Raw genomic sequence first — 21,233 nt, 5'->3', positions numbered from 1 at the left:
TGGAGCGGCTTTATTTTTTTTAACATTTTTCCAGCAGACCACATCCCCGCCCCCCGCTCGCGGTCCCCCGCCCCCCGCACATATACCCTGCACACACACACACACACACACACACACACACACACACACCCGGCGCGCACAGACAGACACGCTCCCTCCCTCCGGCGCGCTCTACCCCTCGCTCGCCAGCCCGCCCGCCGCGCACGCAGCCGGCCCCGGCTCCCCGCGCCCCGCGCCCCGCGCCCCGCGCCCCGCCGCCGCCGAGCCAAGCCGGGCTGGGCTTGGAGCTGCTCATGGAGAAAGTGCCGGGCGAGATGGAGATTGAGCGCAGGGAGCGGAGCGAGGAGCTGTCCGAGGCGGAGAGGAAGGCGGTGCAGGCTACGTGGGCCCGGCTCTATGCCAACTGCGAGGACGTGGGGGTGGCCATCCTGGTGAGGTAGGTGTCACTCCGGCCGGCAGCCCGGGGGAGGGAGGACGGCAGCGGCTCCGGGCAGGGGCGGGTTCGGCCGGGTCCGAGCTCCGGCGCCACCTCTCCAGCTGAAATTGGGGCCGGGCCTGCCCGGGGTGCGGGCAGCGTGGGGCGCCTTGCGGTGGGCGAAGCCCTGGCTGAGCCCGTCCTGGCTCTGGGCGGTCGGGTACGAACTAAGAGCCAGACGCAGAAGGAGGGTACCTCTGTCCCCCTCCTCTGGCCGGGGCCTCAGAACTCCTGGCTCCCTCAGGCGTGCCTTCCTCCCCAGCCAGCGACCCCAACCACCCAACGCAGCCGCCACACACGTTTTACCAACCCTTCAGTTGGGGGCGCCCCATTTCAGAGGCGGGAAGACTGAGGCTCGGCCAAGCAGAGAGACAAAGAGGAGTGGACCCCTGTGCAGCTCGGCCCCTTTCTGTGTTCAAAGCCTCTGGGAAGGACAGAGCAAAGGGCCAGAGAATAGAGGTCAGAAGCAGTAGGTCACTGGGGTCCTCCTTTCCCAGCTGGCTCCTTCCTGCCCCGGGAGAGTAGGCCAGCAGGGAGTTCCCAGGTGAGGCCCAGGTGAGTGGGGAAGCAGACGGTCCCTAGGGTACAATGCCTGCTGAGCATGGTGGAGGGAAAGCAAGAAGCGTCAGGAGTCAGGGCTCCACCCTGGAACCACCACTTGAGGAGGAAAGGCCATTTGTGTTGGGCTCGGGGGTTACTCAGGTACCACATGCCCCCAAAGTGACACTTATTTACACACCTGCACCCTGGTGGACACATACCATTCCTCTGTACTCCACGTCTCCAACCCCCGCGAGCTAGTAACTGACTAGAGCCACAGATTGATGCTCTCTTCCCACACACGCGGGTCCCTGGGGCCCCAGACCTGCACTCACCCCCAACCCCCTGTCAGCGGCAGCAGCTGGATCTCAGACCACCGAGCAGGGCAGCCTGCTTATCTGGAGATGGGGTGAAGCCTCTTGCTTGTGGAAAGGAGAGTTGAAATGCATGCCTGCCTCCCAGTCCCAAGCCCTGGCTCTGGCTTCTGTCTCCCTGACTCTCTCTCCCTTCTGCCTCCCCCAAGCCTGGGACCTACCCGGCTCCGTAGCGATATGCCCTGATTCCAACTTGGAAACAGATTTTGGAGGAAAAAGAGCAAGAAGCACTCGTGAGTTTGAGGAGGATTCCTGAGGAAGGCTGCTATTTGGGCAGCCCCAAGACCCAGAAACATGGGGGTGGGGTGGGGAGGCTCCGAGGGGGTTTCAGATGCCGAAGCCATCAGACATTCTGAGACACAGACCCGCATGTGGGAGCACCCACACAAGCACACGGTAGGTAGTGGCGTTACAGATGCGCCAGACACAGCCCTGGGGGGGGGGTGGCTCTCAGCCATGCGTGCTGTGTGTCCGCGCCCGAGAGCCCACCAGGCCTCAGGATGCACCGGGTGAGCACATGGGTCACCTAAAGGAAAGGAGGCGGAGTCCACAGGGCCTTGGAGATTTTGTCTGGACACTCTGCCATTTGCCAGGGAGCGTGAGGAGGTGATGTGTCCAAGATCCAGCCCTGGGGTACCACCCAACCTCCCCCAGGAGTGGGGGGTGCAGAGGAAAGACCTGAACACTATGGCCAGGGCTGTTTCTGGAGAGTCTGACATCTTGACAAGGTCTTTCCCTATATATGCCCCTGCTTGCACGGTTCCCCATTCCTGACTCTTAGGGAGGCTCAGTTTGGGCGGGTGGGGGTGGTGGCATCTACCCCTGTGCTCTGTGCTCAGTGAGAGGCCCACAATTAATCCAGAAGGCCTGAGACAGCAGTGAGGTCCAGCCGGCTGGTCAGCCCGGGCCACATTCCACCAGACCCACCTCTGTGTTGGTCGGAGCCCAGCGCTGGCCCAGCTCCTCCCTGCCAGACCCGAGCCCCACCAGCCTGCTCCCTCTGGGTCTCCTCCTGCTCTCTGCCCCCCGACCTGCCAGGTGGGGGAGAAGGTTGGTTAAAGGGGCTAGAGGGGAAGATTGATAAACCTCTCCGGTGTCCCAAAGGCCCCTCCCCAGATCCTGTGCCCCCCAACTTTTATCACTCACACCTCCCCAACTTCACACACATCCACAAGGACAGGCGCCAGTGAGAGCCTGAGACACTGAGTCCTCTGGCCCATCACTCTCAGGTCCTCCCTCCCTGCTGGGCTAAGGCCAGCTGCACCCCCACACCCTACCCCCCACCCCAGCCCAGGAGTCCACACCCAGGAAGGGGGTGGCAGTGCTGGTGGTGGTGGAAAAGTTGTCTTGGGGTCGGAACCAGACCCCATACCTGCACTCCAGTGGAGAGGGAACACCCATGCTCTAGGAAGACTCCCCTCCCGGTTGTAACTCTGCCACCTTCCCCCCTCACACTCAAGACAAGCCTATTTCAGGCTCTGTTGGAAGCCCAGATGCCTCTGGGAGCTGAGAAACTCCCCAAGGCTGGCTGCTGAGGCTTCTCCCCTGCAGGCAGCGCAGCACAGCACAGGCCCGGACCTGGAGGGTCGGGAGTGCTGGGGCTGGGGACAGAAGCCAGGAAGAGGGAGCAGAGCACGTGGCCCCCAGACTCCCCTGGTGCAGCAGAGGGGCTCCCTGGGACTGTCATTCCTCAGGGCCATAATGGCCCTGGGTGTCAAGGCAGGAGACTCGTTGGGCCCCAGGCCCCCATCTCCCTGGCACAGCAGTCTCTCCGAGGCAGGATTCGGAAGCCATCAAGGCAGGAGATGTCTGTCTGTCTTCCTGGCCCTGCCACCCACTTTGCTGGGCAACCCTGGGCATAGATTCCTAAAACAGAACGCGGAGATAAAAACAGTGCCAATCTCAGGAGGCTAGTGCAGGATTAATGACACAATCTAGTAAGTGCTCAGTAAGTCTTCCTTGTTAGCTCCTCATCAGTAAAATGGATATAACAATGCTTGCTTGGTTGTGGCAATTATTTTTTTTTTAAGATTTTATTTATTTATTCATGAAAGACACAGAGAGAGAAGCAGAGACACAGGCAGAGGGAGAAGCAGGCTCCACGCAGGGAGCCCGATGTGGCACTCGATCCTCGATCCCGGATCCCGGGATCATGCCCCGAGACAAAGGCAGACGCTCAACCGCTGAGCCACCCAGGCATCCCCGGTTGTGGCAATTAAGTGAAATAACAGGTGGAGATGTTTTGCACATTGGAACGCACCAGGCAAACAGCGATCATTATTTTTATTGCAATGTGAAGTGCCCAAAGTCTAAGGTAATACTCATTTAAGCCCAAATTGGGTTCTTTACATTTGTCCTTCATATCATGCGTCTCCAGAAAAATCCAACGTATTTTCAGACTCATTGCCTCATTTGTCCTCACTAGTGTATCTGTGAACTATCGAGTGGGAGGAACTCCTCTCACACTTTTGCAGACGGGAGGTTGTGAAGTGGTTTGCCCAAGGTCACCCTGGGTCTCCACATGGACTGCGTCCTCGCCACTCCCCCGCCGGCAGCAGCTTTGTCGCCTGACGGGATGGACTGGGCCAGAAGCTCTCTCTGCATCTGTTCCAGCTCTCTGGCCAAAGGGCTGATTTGGCAAATTATCAGTTTTCTCTGATCGCAAATGAGGATACTCCAGAGGTGTGAGAGAACCCAACAAAACAGGCCCAAGACAATCCGTACATTTTCTGAAGTTCTGATCGGGTGTGTGTGAGTGTGTACCTGCACCTCCTGCGACACCCAGCTCTGCCAGGGAGAGAGAACGCAAAGGGCATTGGTGTCATCTTGCGGACCCAGGGCCCTGGGCTGAGGGGATGGGTCACAGCAGGTGTGAGACCCACCCCTGCCCTTGGGTTGTGGGACCCAGTCCAACAGGCAGGAAGGGAAGAAGCGGTAAAGGGTGGTGGGGAACCCCTAATGGCCTTAAAGGGACAGCCTGGGCACCGTGGGGTAGGAGGGCCAAGTCCAACGCAAGAAAGAGTGGGAAGGAAGGCTGGCCTGCCCGAGGAGTGTTTTACCAGCAGTGAGTGGGCTGGAGGAAGGTGGCTGAGTTGGGACAGTTTGTAGGAAGCCTGAGATCCCAGGTTAAGGATTTTGACTTTGTCCAGTAGATATTGGGGTGCCACTGAATGTGAGCATGAAAGTAACCTAATGAAAGTGACATTTGGGGGGAATTAGGCAATTTCAGGTAAAGTGGAGAGGGAAGGAGAGCGCTAAAAAGACCTGGGGTCTGCCCCAGGACGTGCACGGGCTTCTTGGAGAAGCGAGATGTACAGATGTGAAGTAATGACGGACTCACACCAGGAGGGTAAGACCAGTCCGGAGCTGTAATTAAATCAGCCAATCAATAAGCACAGCAGGCGGAGGAGGGAAGCAGGTAGGGAGGAGGGAACAGACGGAGCTGGCGGGAGAACTGTCCCGTGTTTCTTCCCTCCGTGACTGGGTGACCTGAGCCAAGTCACTCGGGCTTTACTTTTTGCAAAGAGAGCTCTACCTTGATCACGACCCACTGGCATTGACCGAGCACCCGGTGTTCACACTGTGCTGAGGACTCCACACGCGGTTTCCCAGTTCATCCTCATGGCAAGCTAGGAACAACCATGCCCGTTGCATGGACGAGGACACGGAGACTCAGAGAAGTGCCATCACTTATCCGAGGTCACGCTGGCCCCGGGGCCCAGAACTAGAGCTCTGGCCCTCTCTGCTGTGCCTGGAGCAGGCCTTGAGGGTGGGTGGGGCTGGGAAAGGAGGCCACAGCAAGAAAGACGGGAGCCTGGGAGACAGGGCTGACAGTCTGTGCAAGTCTGGCCCACAGATATGGCCGGGACCCGGGTCGGGGCGGCATGTCACCAGCTCGGCCAGAGGGAGGGTCTGTGTCTGGGGGCCCGCTACACACGGTGGTGAAAGAGTTACTGGTCCTGCCCCTCCTACCCCGCATCCCCACTATCCTGGCACCTTGGGGTGGACTCCCTGGTCACCCCAGCCACCTCGGGTGGGTCCCCCGTCACCTCGACCACCCAGCCGTCTTGAGGTGGGCTCCCCGTCACCCCAGCCACCTTGGGGTGGGCTCCCCACATCACCCCAGCCACCTCGGGGTGGGCTCCCTCCATCACCCTGGCCACCTTAGGGTGGGCTCTCCACATCACCCTGGCCTCCTTGGGGTGGGCTCCTCCCATCACCGGGCCACCTCGGTGTGGGCTCCCCCCATTACCCCAGCCACCTCAGGGTGGGCTCCCCCCGTCACCCTGGCCTTCTTGAGGTGGACTCCCCCATCACCCCAGCCACCTTGGGGTGGCTCCCCACATCACCCTGGCCACCTTGGGGCGGCTCCCCATGTCACCCTGGCCACCTCACAGTGGGGCCCAGGCAGTCCTGACTTGAGCACTCCCGCCCTCCCGCCAGGTTCTTTGTGAACTTTCCATCGGCCAAGCAGTACTTCAGCCAGTTCAAGCACATGACAGAGCCCCTGGAGATGGAGCGGAGCCCCCAGCTGCGGAAACACGCCTGCCGGGTCATGGGGGCCCTCAACACTGTCGTGGAGAACCTACACGACCCGGAGAAGGTGTCCTCCGTGCTCGCCCTTGTGGGCAAAGCCCACGCCCTCAAGCACAAGGTGGAGCCTGTGTACTTCAAGGTAGGTGGCTGTGGCCAATCCTCCGCCCACCCTGCTCTGGGAGCACCACTGGGGAACAGAGGGGACCACTGGGCAGCCCAGCCTCTCCCCCCTCAACCTCCACATGGTTGTGACAGGGAGGGGGCTGCAGGATCAGGTGGGGGCTGGGTCTCAAAGTTGCCAGGCTGTCCTGTTGTGAATGATCCCCCTGGCCAAACCCTGTCTAGAAGGGGTGCTGGGGGCCTTGGGGGCTTCGGGGGTGAGGAGGCAGGGCAACCAGGCGTTTACTTCTCCCTCCTCCCTTTGCCCCCAGATCCTCTCTGGGGTGATTCTGGAGGTGATCGCCGAGGAATTTGCCAATGACTTCCCACCTGAGACGCAGAGAGCCTGGGCCAAGCTGCGTAGCCTCATCTACAGCCATGTGACCGCTGCCTACAAAGAAGTGGGCTGGGTACAGCAGGTCCCCAACACCACCACGTGAGGAGGGGTGAGGGTGGGCCGGACAGCCTCCCCCCCCCCCCCCCCCCCCCCCCCGGTCTCCCATCTCTCCTGGGGCACAGGAGCTGACTGCTGGGGCAGGAACTCTTCGGGAGGCTAGGTCTGGGGTCTGACGCTTAAGAAGAGGCATGATGGGAAAGGGCCGGGCCCCTACTAGATAGAGGCTGCTCCGAGCCATGAGCCCCAAACAGATTCTCCTGGGGTAGAGCCATCCCCTTCCCTAGAACACAAGAGCACTCAGAGCGGCCCAAGACCACGGCCGCCCAGGGCAGAGAGGCCCTACGAGGTTCCTGGCGGGAAGGCTAGCTCATCGGGCCCAGAGGCAGGCCAGGCTAATTCCCCACCACTTCCTCCCCGGTACCAATCACATGGGGCTGTTTGTCAGCTAATGCTGACCAGTGCTCCCTCCTGCCTCTGCCTCAGCAGGGCCGGAGCCAGGAGAATCACGAGGGTGTGTGCACACACGTGCACATGCCCAAGCGCACAAGGGGCCTGCGTGGGTGTCGCTACCCCGCACACACCTTCAGGGGTGTTTACTTCCAGGTTGACCCTAGAGGCCAGGTTCCCAGTTCTGGGGTGAGGGCCACGGAGATGGGCTCGAGGAGGGTGGCCAGCCTCAGGGACTCCAGCGGACTCGGAGCTCAAGGGGAGGGCTGGCCCCCAGACATGGTGGCTGGGAACACTCCGGCCTGCCCAGGCCCCCAAGGGGCAGGCAGCTCTGGGAGCTCAATGGAGGGGCGGAGGCAGGGCTGGAGTAGGAAGGAGAAAGAGGAGCGTAGGCGGGAATGGGAAGCAGGGGTCAGCCAGCGGCTCAGGACACGCGTTGTCGAGAAACATTCCCAGCAGTTTCCCATGGAAAAGGCGCGTCTGCTCCCCGGGCTCCGAGCGGCCCACGGACCTCCTGGACCTCCTGCTCGCAGGCCTCGGGGCCCAGCTCTGGAGGAGGTCCCCCGAGGGCGGACTTGGGAGGCCGGGCCTCCTGACCTTCCTGCTGCTGGCCACACGGGCCCCAGCTTGCTCCTGCTCCCTTCCCCCACATCGGCACCACCCCAGGAGAGTAGAAATCTCGGGAACTTCTGGCTACAGCTCGGCAGTGAGGCCAGATGTGCACAGCTGGGCCCTGGCCTGCCCCAGATCCCCGGGTGGGGAGGGGGACGTGGACGGGAAGCAGATAGAAGATCTTTACCTGCCGCAGGAGGTGCTGGCAGAGCCGGGGTGGCTGCCGGAAGCTGACGGCAGGGCCAGGGAGGGTCAGTGGGGGAAGGGGCTTGCCCTCCCAGCCTCCACCCAGGCCGGAGAGGCCGGCTCAGCTGCCAGAGATGAGTTTGTTTACAGCCAGGAGACAAGACTTCCTGCTTCTAGAGAAAAGGGCTTTTTTACAGAGGCCCTAGAGGGACCGGAGAGGGAAAAGGAGAGAGAGCTGGCCAGTCCAAGTCCCCGTGAATCAGAAACACATGGACCGCGTTTCCCAACACGAAGCCCTGTCCCCTCCCATGTCTTGCCCCAGCTGGACCCTTGGGACTGACGTCTCACCAAACCCCAAACATTAAGAAACCACCAGAATCTCCGTCTGCCCGGTCCTGCTCCTCGTGGAGGGAATGGATGGGCTGCAGTGAGGATTGGCTGAAGCCCTGCCTCCATCGGTCCTGAGCATCTCAAATTTGGGTCTCTCCCCACCCCAGCCAGGAAGTCCTGAGGATTGTCCCCTCATCCTTTTGCACACTACCCCCCAGCAACCCGGCTCTGATCTCCTGAAGGCACGGGTTTGGGCCCCCAGAAGGCGTGTCTCCCTGGGCCGGGGGCCTACACACGCAACCTATCGCCAGGGTCCAAATGGGTTCAGATAGTGGGAGGGAGTCACAGAGCAGAGTTCTAGAAGGCCTCCGTCCAGCTTCTCTTATCAGGGAAGCAGTGGTGGGCCAGACGCCACTGTTTATTGAACTGTCTCTGCTTACGGGTGTGTGTGCATTTTTTTGTGGGTGGGGGAGTCGGGATGTTGGCGGGGGGGGGGGGGTGGGATGGTGGTGAGCACAAAGGGGCTGCAGGGCTGAGAATGCCTATGGGCAGCAAGAAGGGCACCCAGGCAGGCCAACCGGGGAGGACACGGGTCTCAGGATTAATAGAAAAAGAGTTGGAAAGGTTCTTTGCAGTTTGTGAAGTAGGTTCACACAGTTGATGTTACTCCATCCTCGGAGAGGTAGGAGGCAAGGCAGATGTTATCCACATGTTGGAGAGAAAGATCTGAGGTTCAGGAGGGCCCCCTGATTGGTCTGAGGTCACGCAGCAGGTTCCTAGCAAAGAGGGAGCTAGAACTTGGGTCTGGTGGGGTGCTTTCAGCAGCAGTGTGCTGGGTCTCCCGGCAGCGAGTGTCCTACCTTGCCCTCCCCTGATCCCTCTCCCCTGACCCCCAAGCTCCTTGGCCCCACTCCGTGCCTCTTATAACCTCTTACCTCCATCTCCTCTCTCATCCACAGCCCACCGGCCACGCTGCCCTCTTCGGGGCCGTAGGACCCCCTCTCTCCTCCCCCCTCCCAGGCAGCACCTTGAGCAGAAGGCCGAGTTCTGAAGACCCTCCTTGACCCTCCATCTCTGGGTGCCAAGGAAGCTGAAGAATCCCTGACTCGTCTTCCCAGAAAGAGGCAGCCTCTGCTGTGGCCACGGTCCCCACTGGAGCCGCCGGGCGGTGGCGCTGGCTGCCTGGAGGCTGACCCCAGCTCAGCGGCCTGTGGGGCGGGGGACGCCTCCTCCTCCAAGAGCTGGGCCCACTATTCTTAGCTTTTCTACTCTCTGTCAGAGACCTAGCTGGGCAGCTGGCAGGAGTCCGGGGCAGGTCCGAGTCTGTCCAGGAATACACCAGCCCCGTTTCTCTCTGCCCGACCAGCATGCAGGTCCCATCACCTATCTAGAGCATCACGCACACTCACCTACCATATATACAGATATATTCTATATACGATCTATATATAAAATATATAAATATATATATACATACATATCTATACTGTGTATCTGCGGGGGCCCAGAGGCACATGTAAAGCCTTGGTTTTGCCCACCTGCGTGTGGGGCAGGGAGGGGTCCTGCTCATGCTTCTAAGCAGAGGACGGAGTGTTCTGGCAGAGATGGGAGTCCCACTTTAGCACAGAGAGGATCTATGCCTGTGGGCAGGGTTGGGGTGACCCAGGGGCCTGGGTGAGCAGGGTTGGGGTGACCCAGCTTGCCGGCAAAGTCCAGCCCATTCTCTGACCAACTCCCCACATTCCTGCTTTCCACTTCTAAGTAAAATGGAATTGGCTTTCCCCACCTCTATCTCCCTGCCCCCAAAAGGATGTGGCCCCTGACTCTCCAGCATGGGCAAGGGCAGACTGAGGGGCTGGCAGTGTGCGACAGGATGACAGCCCTGGGGGAGGGGCCATGGTCTAGAAACCTCGAATGCCAGCCCCATCTGCCTTTGCTGCTAGGAGCCCAGCGGGAGTGGGGCCCCACGCTGCTGTCAGTGATGACAGGCCAGATGCCTCCATCCCGTCCTGGCGCTTGTGGGCCGAGGGCTGAGGGCCTTCCCTCCCCGCTCCCCCCGCTGCTGGCTGGCAGATGGTCCTGTCCACCCATCTGGGTCAGAGTTGCTGGGGACCCCCCCCCATGTGTGCCCCTTGGTCACGTGTGCCATCCTCAAGGATGCCTAGCTACTGTGGCTGCTGTGCCTGTGTCCCCTCCTGTCCCATCCTCGTGCAGCCATGCGTGTAACTGCCTGTCCTTTTGTAGTTTCTGATGTTTGTAACCAGACCCAGCCGTGTCATTAAACAGACTCGCTCTTCCCATGTCTGTGCCACTCGTTCTGTCTTTTCCTGCCAGCTGCCTCTCGCCTCTGCCTCCCTTCCTTCGCTCGGGGCTCAGGGCTTTTCTGGAGAGCCACCCCAGGGACCCCTCACCTGTGCCTTAGCCGTGGCTGACTGAGGCTCCTCTGAGTCGGGGTTTACAACCGGAGCAGATACCCCGACCCGTTTTAATCAGAAGCACAGGGCTGGAGATTGGGCTTTGGAGGGCCAGGAAGGGTGTTTGTGCTTGTTTTTGAAAAGTCGTGGGACTTTTCATCTTTTGTTCTGGAAATCTCCTCTGTGGGGGAGGATAAGATGAGTGAGGGAGTATTCAGGGGGAGATGTTCAGGAAGAAGGGCTCTGCTGGTCTGATGCTCCAGGGAGAGAGCCAAGGATCGGCCCCCACCTGCCAGACCGGAGCACTGGGCCTTCCGCACCGGGAGAGCAACGTTCCTGGAAGTGCCAAGGGCGCTTGAGAAAGGAAGGGTGCTCATACCGCCTGAAATTTCTAGCACCTTCCCCAAGTTCTCAGCTCTCAGACCTCCTTCCCAAGTCCTGTATCCTGCATCCCACAGCCGCAGGCCAGCCCGCCCAGCCCCCACTCACGAGGGAGGCCACAGCCAAAGCATCAGCTCCCTGCTGAGGGACCAGGAGGTCACCACCCCTGGGTGGGCTGCAGGAGAAGCAGGAAGCAGCCTCCGCCCCTTGGGAGGGCTCCTGGCTGCCTGGAAAGATTCAGCTGACTGTACAGGGAAAGTCTTGTCTCCCAGACCACGAACTCCTCGAGTGCAGGCTACGGCTTCATCTCCCGGGCCTGGCACAGCAGAGGTGCTCAGTAGAAATCCAAAGAATAAATGAATACCACTCATAGAAAGACCAGGACATGAGGCCAAGAGTGAGCTGTGCAAACAAGGCATAAGTGCAGAGTGGAGAGGACGGCATCAGGCAAGGCTCTTCAGGGAAGCGGCGCTGCAGAATAGAGTGCTGGGCTCTGGAGCCAGACTGCCTCCTGATGCTGTGCGACTTCGGGCAAGTCACTCAGCCCTTCTGAGCTGCATGGTCACCTCTAATTTAAAACAGGAGTGAAAGGGCAGCCCGGTTGGCTCAGCAGTTGAGAGCCTGCCTTCTGCCCAGGGCCTGATCCTAGAGCCCCAGGATCGAGTCCCACATCGGCTCCCTGCATGGAGCCTGCTTCTCCCTCTGCCTGTGTCTCTGCCTCTCTCTCTCTCTCTCTCTCTCTCTGTGTCTCTCATGAATAAATAAATAAAATCTTAAAATAAAATAAGAGTGAAATAAATAAAATAGGAGTGAAGAAGGCAGGTACGGGAGAAGGAGGATGTAAGCCAGCCACAGTACTGGGACGTGGGCGTGCTTGGGATGGGGTGACTTGACTAGCAGGCCATGGGAAGCAGCAAATGGAAGGAGGAGACAGGGTGGGCTGGCCAAGGCCAGTCTTGAGAGAGGAGGGACAGAGATGGAAAGAGGAAGGCGGTGAATGAAGGAGGGAAATCACAGGAAGTGGGGCAAAGGACAGGGAGGTGGACGCAGGCCCTTGGGGGCCTGCCCGTGCTGGGCCTGCTGGCCACTGGTAAGTTCAAGCTGAGCCAGAGCGGAAGGGCTGGGGGAGCTGTGGAGGCAAGGGGGCCTCTGTGGGCGTGTGGGGGAGAGCCCCTGGGAAGAAAGACACCCCCCTCACTTCAGTTGGCTTATGTGGCAAAGGGGCTTCTGAACCAGACAAAACTGGAATCATTCTGGAATGTGGCCCTTGAGAAAGTTTATCGCTGATCCCCACCTCCTAGACAGGGGACACGGGCAAATAGCGACTCCCCCCCCCCCACACACACACACACCTGGGCTAGAGATGGTGCTGGGTAGGGGTGGGGCGTGGAGGGCAGCTCGGCAGGGCCCAGGTGCCCCCAGGGGGCTCTCTGTCCCCAGGGTAGAGGCCCAAGGCCTAGGCTTTTGTGCTTTACACTCAGCGACAGCCTTGTCACTGGAGAGCTAAGCAACTGGGCCAGTTCCGCCTGGCTTGCCCGGGCTGCGAGGGATGGGGTGTAGGGAATGGGGGTGCCCAGGCTGCGGCTCCTTCCCGGCCCAGCGGCCCTGGCCACGCAGCCCCACAGCGCCCCCTGCTGGCCGATGGGCGGGACCTTCACCGGAGGCCGCGCACCAGCGCCGGCGACCTTCTTCCCCTTGCCCCAGGGGCACACCTGCCACCCTCGCTTTAAAGGACGCATCCCAGGCAAAAAGGAAAAATGTGAGCCCTCGTGCCTATTCACAAAGATATCCTCCCATATACTGGACCAACTGGAAAAAGTGAATAAATGCTCTGTTAAAAAAGGGGCTATAGGGACACCTGGGTGGCTCAGTGGATGAGGGTCTGCCTTCCGCTCAGGAAGTGATCCTGGGGTCCCACCTCGGGCTCCCCACGGAAAGCCTGCTTCTCCCTCTGCCTGTGTCTCTACCTCTCTCTGTGTCTCTCATGAATAAATAAATAAAATCTTTAAAAAAAAACCCAAACAGACTATATACAAAGCATCCCAGGTGCCCGATGGTTGGCTCCACTTTGACAACATGGACAAAGTCACTCATTTCTGGTGGCTCCAGGTAGGTGTCCCTCGGCTTGTGGCTGCCTCACCCCAGCCTCAGCCTCGTGGCTGCATGGTCTTCTCTGTGTCAGCCTAAACCCAAGATGATCTTATCTCGAGACCTTTAACTCAATTACCTCCGCAAAGACCCTTTCTCTGAGGAGGCAGGTTCCTGGTGGACGTGAATTTGGAGGCTTCCACTTAGCCCACTACACCCATTAGGGGAGGAAGGAGTAATGGGATAAGCAGGGACCCAGCGTGACCGGGTGGTTAGAACCTGCTCCCCCTCCTATATGCCAGATACTCGCTGGGCTGGGCCGTACTGGCCTGGCCGGGCCCTGCTCTGGGAATTGTCCATCCTTCGTGGGGAGGAAGAACTTGGGAACAAGTGTGTGAACAGTGGGTAATTTCACACCAGTGAGGACAGAGTCTTCGGAGGCAGGAGGGAGCTCCTCTACATGGGTCTCTCTGTTCTCCTCCAACACCCTCAGAGCTGCTCCTCATGACCCCATTTTATGACCCCATTCTATGACCCAAGAGCTGGGTTCAGTTAACAACATGCCCACAGTCACAGGGCAAAGCAGGAACCCCAAGCTGATCCAAAAGTCTAAGCCAATACCCCTATCCCCCAGAGAAATGCAGAGCAAAGCACACAGAGCAGAAAAAAAAAAAAAAGCCACCACCCTTGGCCTGGCCTCCTCACCACCCTACTGTCTCCATGGTCTGTCTCCACTCAGTAGCCAGGCAAGGCTTTCTCCAATCTTGTTGGCTCCAGCTCAGACCTCCCACTGGCCTCCAGGTCCTAGATAGCCTTCCAGGGTCTAGAAGCCCCTATAAAAGGAGCAGCAAATAATGGGGGAGGCTAATAAAGTCAAGAAGGGACCTGGGGTCTGAGACTGTGGAGAGAGATGGGAAGGCCCCTCAGAGCTTCAGAGAGAAAGAGTAAGTGTCCACAGACCTTGTGTTCTCAGTTTCTCTATCTTGAACTGAGATCTGGGCCTATGGAGGGCGCTCAGGTGTTTCTAGCTCCAGACTCTGCATTCACTTCTAGATCCCCTTGAGTCATGGGAAAGACTTTGGGAGCCTGAGAGAGCAAAGCTCCTCCGAACAGCTTTTGGGAGCACCTGGGTGGCTTAGTAGGGTAAGCATCTGCCTTCACTCGGGTCATGATCCCAGGATCCTAGAATCAGGCTCCTTGATTGATGGGGAGCCTACTTCTCCCTCTCCTGCCTCTTGATTGTGCTCTGGTTTTCATTTTCCTTCAAATAAATAAGCAAAATCTTAAAAAAAAAAAAAAAAAAAAAAAAAGCAAAGAAAAGAATAAAATCTTAAAAAAAAAAAAATGGGACGCCTGGGTGGCTCAGCGGTTGAGCGTCTGCCTTCAGCTCAGGGCGTGACTCTGGGATCCAGGATGAGTCCCACATCAGCCTCCTTGCATGGAGCCTGCTTCTCCCTTTGCCTGTGTCTCTGCCTCTCTCTCTGTCTCTCATGAATAAATAAAATCTTTAAAAATAAATAAATAAATAAATAAATAAATAAATAAAATCTTTAAAAAAAAAAAACAGTTTTTGTGTTTCTTAGGACAGAGGGTGGGCAGCACCATTTCAGACTGGTGTCAGGAAACCCGTGCTGGTCCAGATTTGCCCTGCCTCACTGTGTGACCCAGGACTGAGTCCCAGTTATGGCAGGCTAAGATGAAGGGCCAGGTGACAGCTGAGGCCCACAGGCCCTTGAGCTGTTCCTTTTCCCGCTGAGCCAGAGTCTCCCCGGGAGACACTTCCAGGAGCCCCAGGGAACTAAAAGCCTAGGGGTGACCAGCATCCCCACAAGTGCAGCAAAGGTCAGGACTCCAGGCCACAGGGTAGGGCACTGGGAGGTCAAGGACCAGGATCCAGGAGGAAGAAAAATACAGACCAAAGATTTCTTTTTCCTTTCCTCCTCTTTATGTTTTTTTTTTCTTTTTCAATTATCTAAGTTTACATTTATATATTCTCACTGTAAATGATTCCAGAAATACTGTAAATTTAACGTTAAATATGACAGGGGTGCCTAGGTGGCTCAGTCAGTTAGGAGTCTGATTCTTGATTTCAGCTCAGGTCTTGATCTCAGGGTCATGAGCACAAGCCCCGTGTTGGGCACACAGCTTACTGAAAGAAGGAAAGAAAGAAAGAAGGGAAGAAAAAGAAGTGACAGTCTCTCTCCAGGGGCTCTATAGAGTACAGGCTACCCAGGAACACACGCCCCATTGGCCAGCGGCAAGGCCTTGAGCAGATGACTTAAATTTACTGTGTCTCAGATACTCATCTGTACAATGGACCGTTGGCAGGGTGAAATGAATTCACGCGTTTACAGAAAGCATTTGGGCAATACCTGGTGTTCATGGGGCATCTTGAGCAATTTATGCAAATGGCACCATAAGGAACGATGGTGGACACATACATGGCACATCTCCTTTGCTCACATACACACTCCGTTGTCCCATTGGTTCACTTACAAAACACAAGTTCAAAGGTAGAAGTATTAGACAAACAGCAGAGCACGAAATCTGATACCATAGCCCTTCTGGGGTGCCTGGCTGGCTTAGTCGGTACAGCATGTGACTATTGGTCTCAGGTTTGTGAGTTCAAGTCCCATGCTGGGTGTAGAGATTACTTGGAGGTTAAAAAAAAAAAAAAAGGTCAAAAAAGCCTTTCCGAGCTCAGGGCCCTGGGTTACTATCCAGGTCACATGCCCATGAAGCTGGCCCTGCCTCTGGACAACAGCCATTGGGGAGTGAACCTGCCACTGAGCTTGGAAGTGGATTATCCCTTAGCCAGGCTTGAGAGGCCCACAGGCCCAGCTAACACTTCGATTATAGCCTCACAAGAGACCCTGAGCCAAAGAACCTAGCTAAGCCATCCCATACGATTCCTGACCCACAGAAACTGTGAGATAATAGTGTATGTTGTTTTAAGCAGCTAAGTTTGGGCTAACTTGCTAGGGCAGCCCTAACTAACAAATACAGCTGGCATTCTTTTGGAAAGCACAACTTTTCTTCCCCCAAAGTAGGGTTATTTGGTTACTTTGAAACACAGTTCCTACTGAAAAGACAGGATAGATGCTTAAGATTTCCCCTCTATTTACCTTTATTATTATTTTTAAAATCTCTACACCTAATATGGTACTCAAACTCACAACCCCAAGATCAAGAGTCACACATTCTACCAACGGAGACGGTCAGGCCCCCGCACCAATTTTCGAAGTAAGATACTGGTTTATTTTAAAAAAAAAAAGATTTGATTTATTTATTTGAGAGAGAGAAAGAGGGCACAAGTGGAGGGAAAGTCAGAGGGAGAAACAGAGTCCCCGCTGAGCAGGGAGCCTGATGCAGGCCTCGATCCCAGGACCCCAGGGTAATGACCTGAGCCAAAGGCAGACGCTCAACTGACTGAGCCACCCAGGCACCCCAAGATATTGGTTTAAAATGGCCCTCTGGGGGGGTCCCAAGAGTTTCTCTGGTTTCTCCTGTTTGAGTTTCTCAGGAACACACAACTTTTCACAATTCCTGTGTATCTCAATCATCTATGATCATTTTCCTTTTTTAAAAGATATATGTATATATATATTTAAAGATTTTATTTATTTATTCATGAGAGATAGAGAGAGAGGCAGAGACACAGGCAGAGGCAGAAGCAGGCACCATGCAGGGAGCCTGATGTGGGACTCCATCCTGGGACTCCAGGATCACGCCCTGGACCAAAGGCAGACGCTCAACCGCTGAGCCACCCAGGCGTCCCTTAAAGATATATTTATTTGAGAGACAGAATGTGAGCAGAGGAAGGGGCAGACGGAGAGGGAGAGAACCTCAAGCAGACTCCCAGCTGAGTGTAGAGTCCCAATGTGGGGCTCAGTCCCACAACCCCAAGATCATGACTTGAGCAAAAATCAAGAGTCAGAGGCCCAACCGACTGATCCACCCAGGCACCCATACGATCTTTTTTTTCTTTTCTTATCTTTTTTGATGCTCAGATTATTTTAGTTTGGCCACTGGGAGTCCTTTCTAGCTGATTCCTGGGCTTATGACCTGAGCCGAAGATTTTAAGTAATCTCTACACCCAATGTGGGGTTCCAAGTCACTCCCAAGATTAAGAGTCACATGCTACCCTGACTGAGCCAGCCAGACACCCTTCTTATTTTGTCATTTAAAAATTGACTTGTAGGGCAGCCCTGGTGGTAGGGCGTTTTAGCACCGCCTGCAGCCCAGGGCGTGATCCTGGAGACCCTGGATCGAGTCCCACGTCAGGCTCTCTGCATGGAGCCTGCTTCTCCCTCTGCCTGTGTCTCTGCCTCTCTGTGTCTCTATGAATAAGTAAATAAAATCTTTAAAAAATAAAAAAAATAAAAATTGACTTGTAGAACCTCTTTTTTAGTTTCTGGATATTGATCCTTAGTTACATCCAACAGATGCACTTTCTTCCATTTGCTTGGCTTCTAACTTTTCGAGGGCATCTGTTATGGCACAAAAGTCTACAACTCTTATGTCATCTGATCTGTCGACCATTTTGTTGATGGCTTCTGGGTAGTGCTCCTAGCGTGGGGTGTCTTCCTAGGGAGGCCCCAGCACCTCAAGGTTAGCTAAATGGCCTAATGTAACTCATCAAACAGCTAGTTAGTGGTGAACTGGATATACTAGAGTATTTGCCACCACAGCCCGTGTCTCCCGCCCCCACCCCACTGCCCTTCCAGGGTGACTGCAGCCTCCAGGGTGAGGAAGGGAAGATGCACCAGTGATCTGGCATCTGCAGGATGAGCCCAGTGGGGATATGGGCTCTAGAATACCATTTAAAGGCCATCCCCAAAGCCAGTCAGAATGACCAAGGTCGGCTGATGCCCCAGGGGAGGGCTGATAAAGGGTTGAGAACAGCGCATGTGAGGAGCAGGCTGCTGGGAGGGAGGCTGAGATTTCAAGGTCACCAAGGGGGAGGAGACAGCATCAGGAAGAGAGGGTGCTGAAAAGCATCTCTGGGCCCCAAGAGTCTGACCACATCAGCCTCTGGACACTGGGTGCTTCTAGGGTACCTGCGGTCTTGCAGCTCACAAGCCCCCAAATAGAGGGTAACTGGGCATGACCTCTTAAGAGGAGGGCAGGATGGCAGAGAAGTTACATAGGCTTTGCACCTTACTAATGAGAAACCCTCATAAGCATGAGCCTGTGGCCTTAATGCTTGTCATATTTAGGTGGGGCTGCCAGGTTTTCTGGTGAGAAAGCAGGAAGAGGGAGCAAAGACGAATCATGGCTTCCCCAGGTTCCCCAGCCCAGGCGGGGCTCCTTGGTGCAGCACCCCTTATCACCAGTAGGTGGCGACTCGGCACCACCGATACTAGCGGCCCACGGAGATCCTGGCTCTCTTTGCAAAATCCCTCAACTTCATCCGGCCCAAGCTGACTCTTTCTTTGCCCCCCTAGAGCCCGGGGGGTGGGGAGGTAAACCCAGAACATAAATGGAGAGGACATCTGAGGTCCTGGGTCAGCCAAATTCTGGACAGAGGGGATGCCTTTCTGATCCCTCTTCTCCACTGGGGGGCCCCTGTCTCTTTCCTTATACCTTTGGCCTGGTCCCTTGCAGTAGCCTCTTCACTAGCCTTGCTCCCTTTGCCAAACCTGTCTGTCCTATGCCCAGCCAGCATGATCCTCCTGAAATCCGGGTATGGTCCATGACAACTGGAAAGAACGTGGGCCCTGGGTACAGTACCCAGCTCTATTCTCCACCAGCTGTGTGGCCTTGGGCACAGCCCTAAACCTCTCTGAACCTTGATGAGAAAGCCAGTATCTCTTCATTCAGTAGAGCTTCATGGTGTGTTCTAAATTTCTTTTAATCTCAGCAGACAAAGAGACCCCTCATGTTTTACTCCCCTGGACAAACATGGGGACATCCTTCAAAGGTATATTATCAGAACCTTCTTGAGTTTGCTAGCTTATGACTTCGGGATCTCCTTGCCCTTTTCTTCTGAGGGTCGCAGTGTCTCACCTTCTTGACCCGAATGTCATGAGGGGGTCTCAGGATGGCCCAGACACGAAAGAAAGCCTATCGTTCTCATGTGTCGGGGACCCAGCTGTGGTCGCTCCCTTCCCCAGCCTTCCTGCAAAGCACTGCTTAAGGAGGACCAAGGGTTCTCATTTTAAAACTCTGAGTGTGTGGTCTTTATTCCACAAAGCCTGTTTCCTCATCTATACAGCTTGTCTTGCCCACCCGGCAGGATTGCTGTCAAGATTAAAAATGTAACCATGTCTATGAAAGCACTTTTCAAACAGTAAAATACTAGGTGCAGTTTCCCAGTTTAAAGACTTCCCACTGCTTGCAGCACAATAAAAACACCTCTCCTGACCTATCAGAGCGTCCAGCACACACCTCCTTGCCTTCCCACACTTGCTGCCCAGCATCCTCCCAGCATGTCCTGGGATGCATGCGGCCACACCAGGGGCCTGAAGTTTCCCTCCCGTCACCAGGGATTCCTCACCCCTGGGTCTTTGTTCTTGTTCTTCCTGCCAGAGAGAGAGTACAAAGGGGTGAGGGGCAGAGGGAGAAGCAGGCTCTCCATGGAGCAGGGAGCTTGATGCAGGACTCGATCCCAGGACCCTGAGATCATGACCTGAGCCTAAGGCAGACACCTAACTGACTGAGCCACCCGGTCACCCCCATTTACACTACTTTTAGAAAAAGTTTAGGGGCACCTGGGTGGCTTGGTGCTTGAGCATCTGCCTTTGGCTTGGGTTGTAATCCTCGGGTCCTGGAATCCAGTCCCAGTGGGGAGGCTGCTTCTCCTTCTGCCTATGTCTCTGCCTTCTCTCTGTGTCTCTCATGAATAAATAAATATCTTAAAAAAAAAAAAAGTAGGTGAATGGAGTTATACTCAACATGCACTTTGCTCTTTTTCACTTAATGTATCCTGGATATATTCCATAGCAGCACACAATGTTGCCTAACTGCTTTTAACAGCTGTGCAACATTACTGCAAACTATACCCCTGGTCTATTTGATGCCCTCCCGCCCTCCCCCTGCGCAGGTGTCTGTGGTTGCAGCCAAGGCCATGATCAGCACCCCTGCACCTACATCACTGGGCAGCCTGCTGTGTTTCCATGAGACAAATCCCTGACATCAGTCATCACCACGAATCCCTCTCCTCCTGGGGGCTCCTACAGTTAGCCTTCGCGTTCCAGGACAGCCCACATGGCTCAGGAGCCTTTGCTAGAATCTAAAGTCAGATCGTGACTTGGCTCAAGCCCCAGCTGCTCCACTTAATCTCCCTCTGCCTCAGTCTTCTCATCCCTAAAATGGAGATGATCATAGTGGTACCACTCCTGGAGTTATCACAAGAGTTGAGATAACACATTGGGGCCCCACAATCAGGCTGCCCTCGTCCTTCCTGTCATAGTACCTGTGTCCTTCCATCTCCCTACTGAGCACCAGCTCTTGGAGCACAGGCCCTGGTCTTGTTCCTATCAGTGCTCACAACCCCCCAGGGATGTGGTGGGTGCATGATAAATGGTCCTTGCATTTGCTACTGGGGAGCAACCCTCCATCTTTGGCTCACTCCCCACTCCCAAGGCCTGGGGGATGGGGAAGAGGAGGAATGCCTTCCCCTGGGTAGTCCCCAGCAGTCAGGAGCCCCTCCTCCTCTTTCCACTTTTTAGCCTTCCCACCCCCATCCCACTCAGGAGCTCTGTGAAGGGCCAGGGTCTTGGCTGTCCCCTGAGGCCAATAGGACTGCCTGATTCTGGTTCCACAGGTCCAAACCCCCTCCCCCTCCTACTAACACAGTCTCTCATCAAACTCTGCTCCTCCAGGCAGGCCAGGCAAAAGGTGGACTGGGGAGATAAGAGCGTCGAGGGCTGAGAAAGGGGCCTGCAGACCTTGGAGTTCCTCTCAGCTCCCCAGCCACAGTCTTGTCTAGGCCGAAGAAGGAGGCTAGGCCATGTCCTCTTGCTGCTGAGGAGGAAGAAGGGTCCACCTGGGTAGCCAGACCCGCCCAAGGGGCCGGGAGGGCAGAAGGACGGAGAGGCCCAGTGTCAGCAGGGGGTTAGCTGGCACACCACACCTGGCACCCACCCAGCCCACACCCACCCTGGAGGGAATTGGGCCGGTCTCGTTGATGCCTTTAGGAGGAGGAAATTCACCAATTTTGGCCCTGGCCACAAGGCTGTTGCAGGTGGGTCCCCACAAATGTGGGTTCCCTGGGGGCGAGGGAGAGCAATGCTAAGTCCTGGCCCCAGGGTTGCAGCTGAGCTAGGGAGAGCCTGGGCCACAGAGAGATC

The 21,233-nt window shown here is 56.3% G+C and overlaps 1 protein-coding gene across 2 annotated transcripts; it reads left to right on the top strand.

Annotated features, from left to right (window-relative positions):
- Positions 1-198: 198 nt before the first annotated feature.
- On the top strand, positions 199-10,356 carry CYGB (cytoglobin). Of its 2 annotated transcripts, none has more exons than XM_077854360.1 (4): positions 199-436; positions 5,833-6,064; positions 6,357-6,530; positions 9,016-10,356. In XM_077854360.1, the coding sequence occupies exons 1-3, from the start codon at positions 294-296 to the stop codon at positions 6,522-6,524; spliced, it is 543 nt and encodes a 180-aa protein (XP_077710486.1). In that variant the 5' UTR covers positions 199-293; the 3' UTR covers positions 6,525-6,530; positions 9,016-10,356. The 2 variants fall into 2 exon arrangements, with proteins under 2 accessions (XP_077710486.1, XP_077710485.1); XM_077854359.1 differs by having other exon boundaries at positions 207-436; positions 6,357-6,520.
- Positions 10,357-21,233: the final 10,877 nt, after the last annotated feature.

The sequence above is a fragment of the Canis aureus genome, chromosome 16, assembly GCF_053574225.1.
Source record: "Canis aureus isolate CA01 chromosome 16, VMU_Caureus_v.1.0, whole genome shotgun sequence".
In the NCBI taxonomy this organism is placed as follows: domain Eukaryota; kingdom Metazoa; phylum Chordata; class Mammalia; order Carnivora; family Canidae; genus Canis; species Canis aureus.
This window is presented reverse-complemented; position numbering and strand designations above follow the sequence as displayed.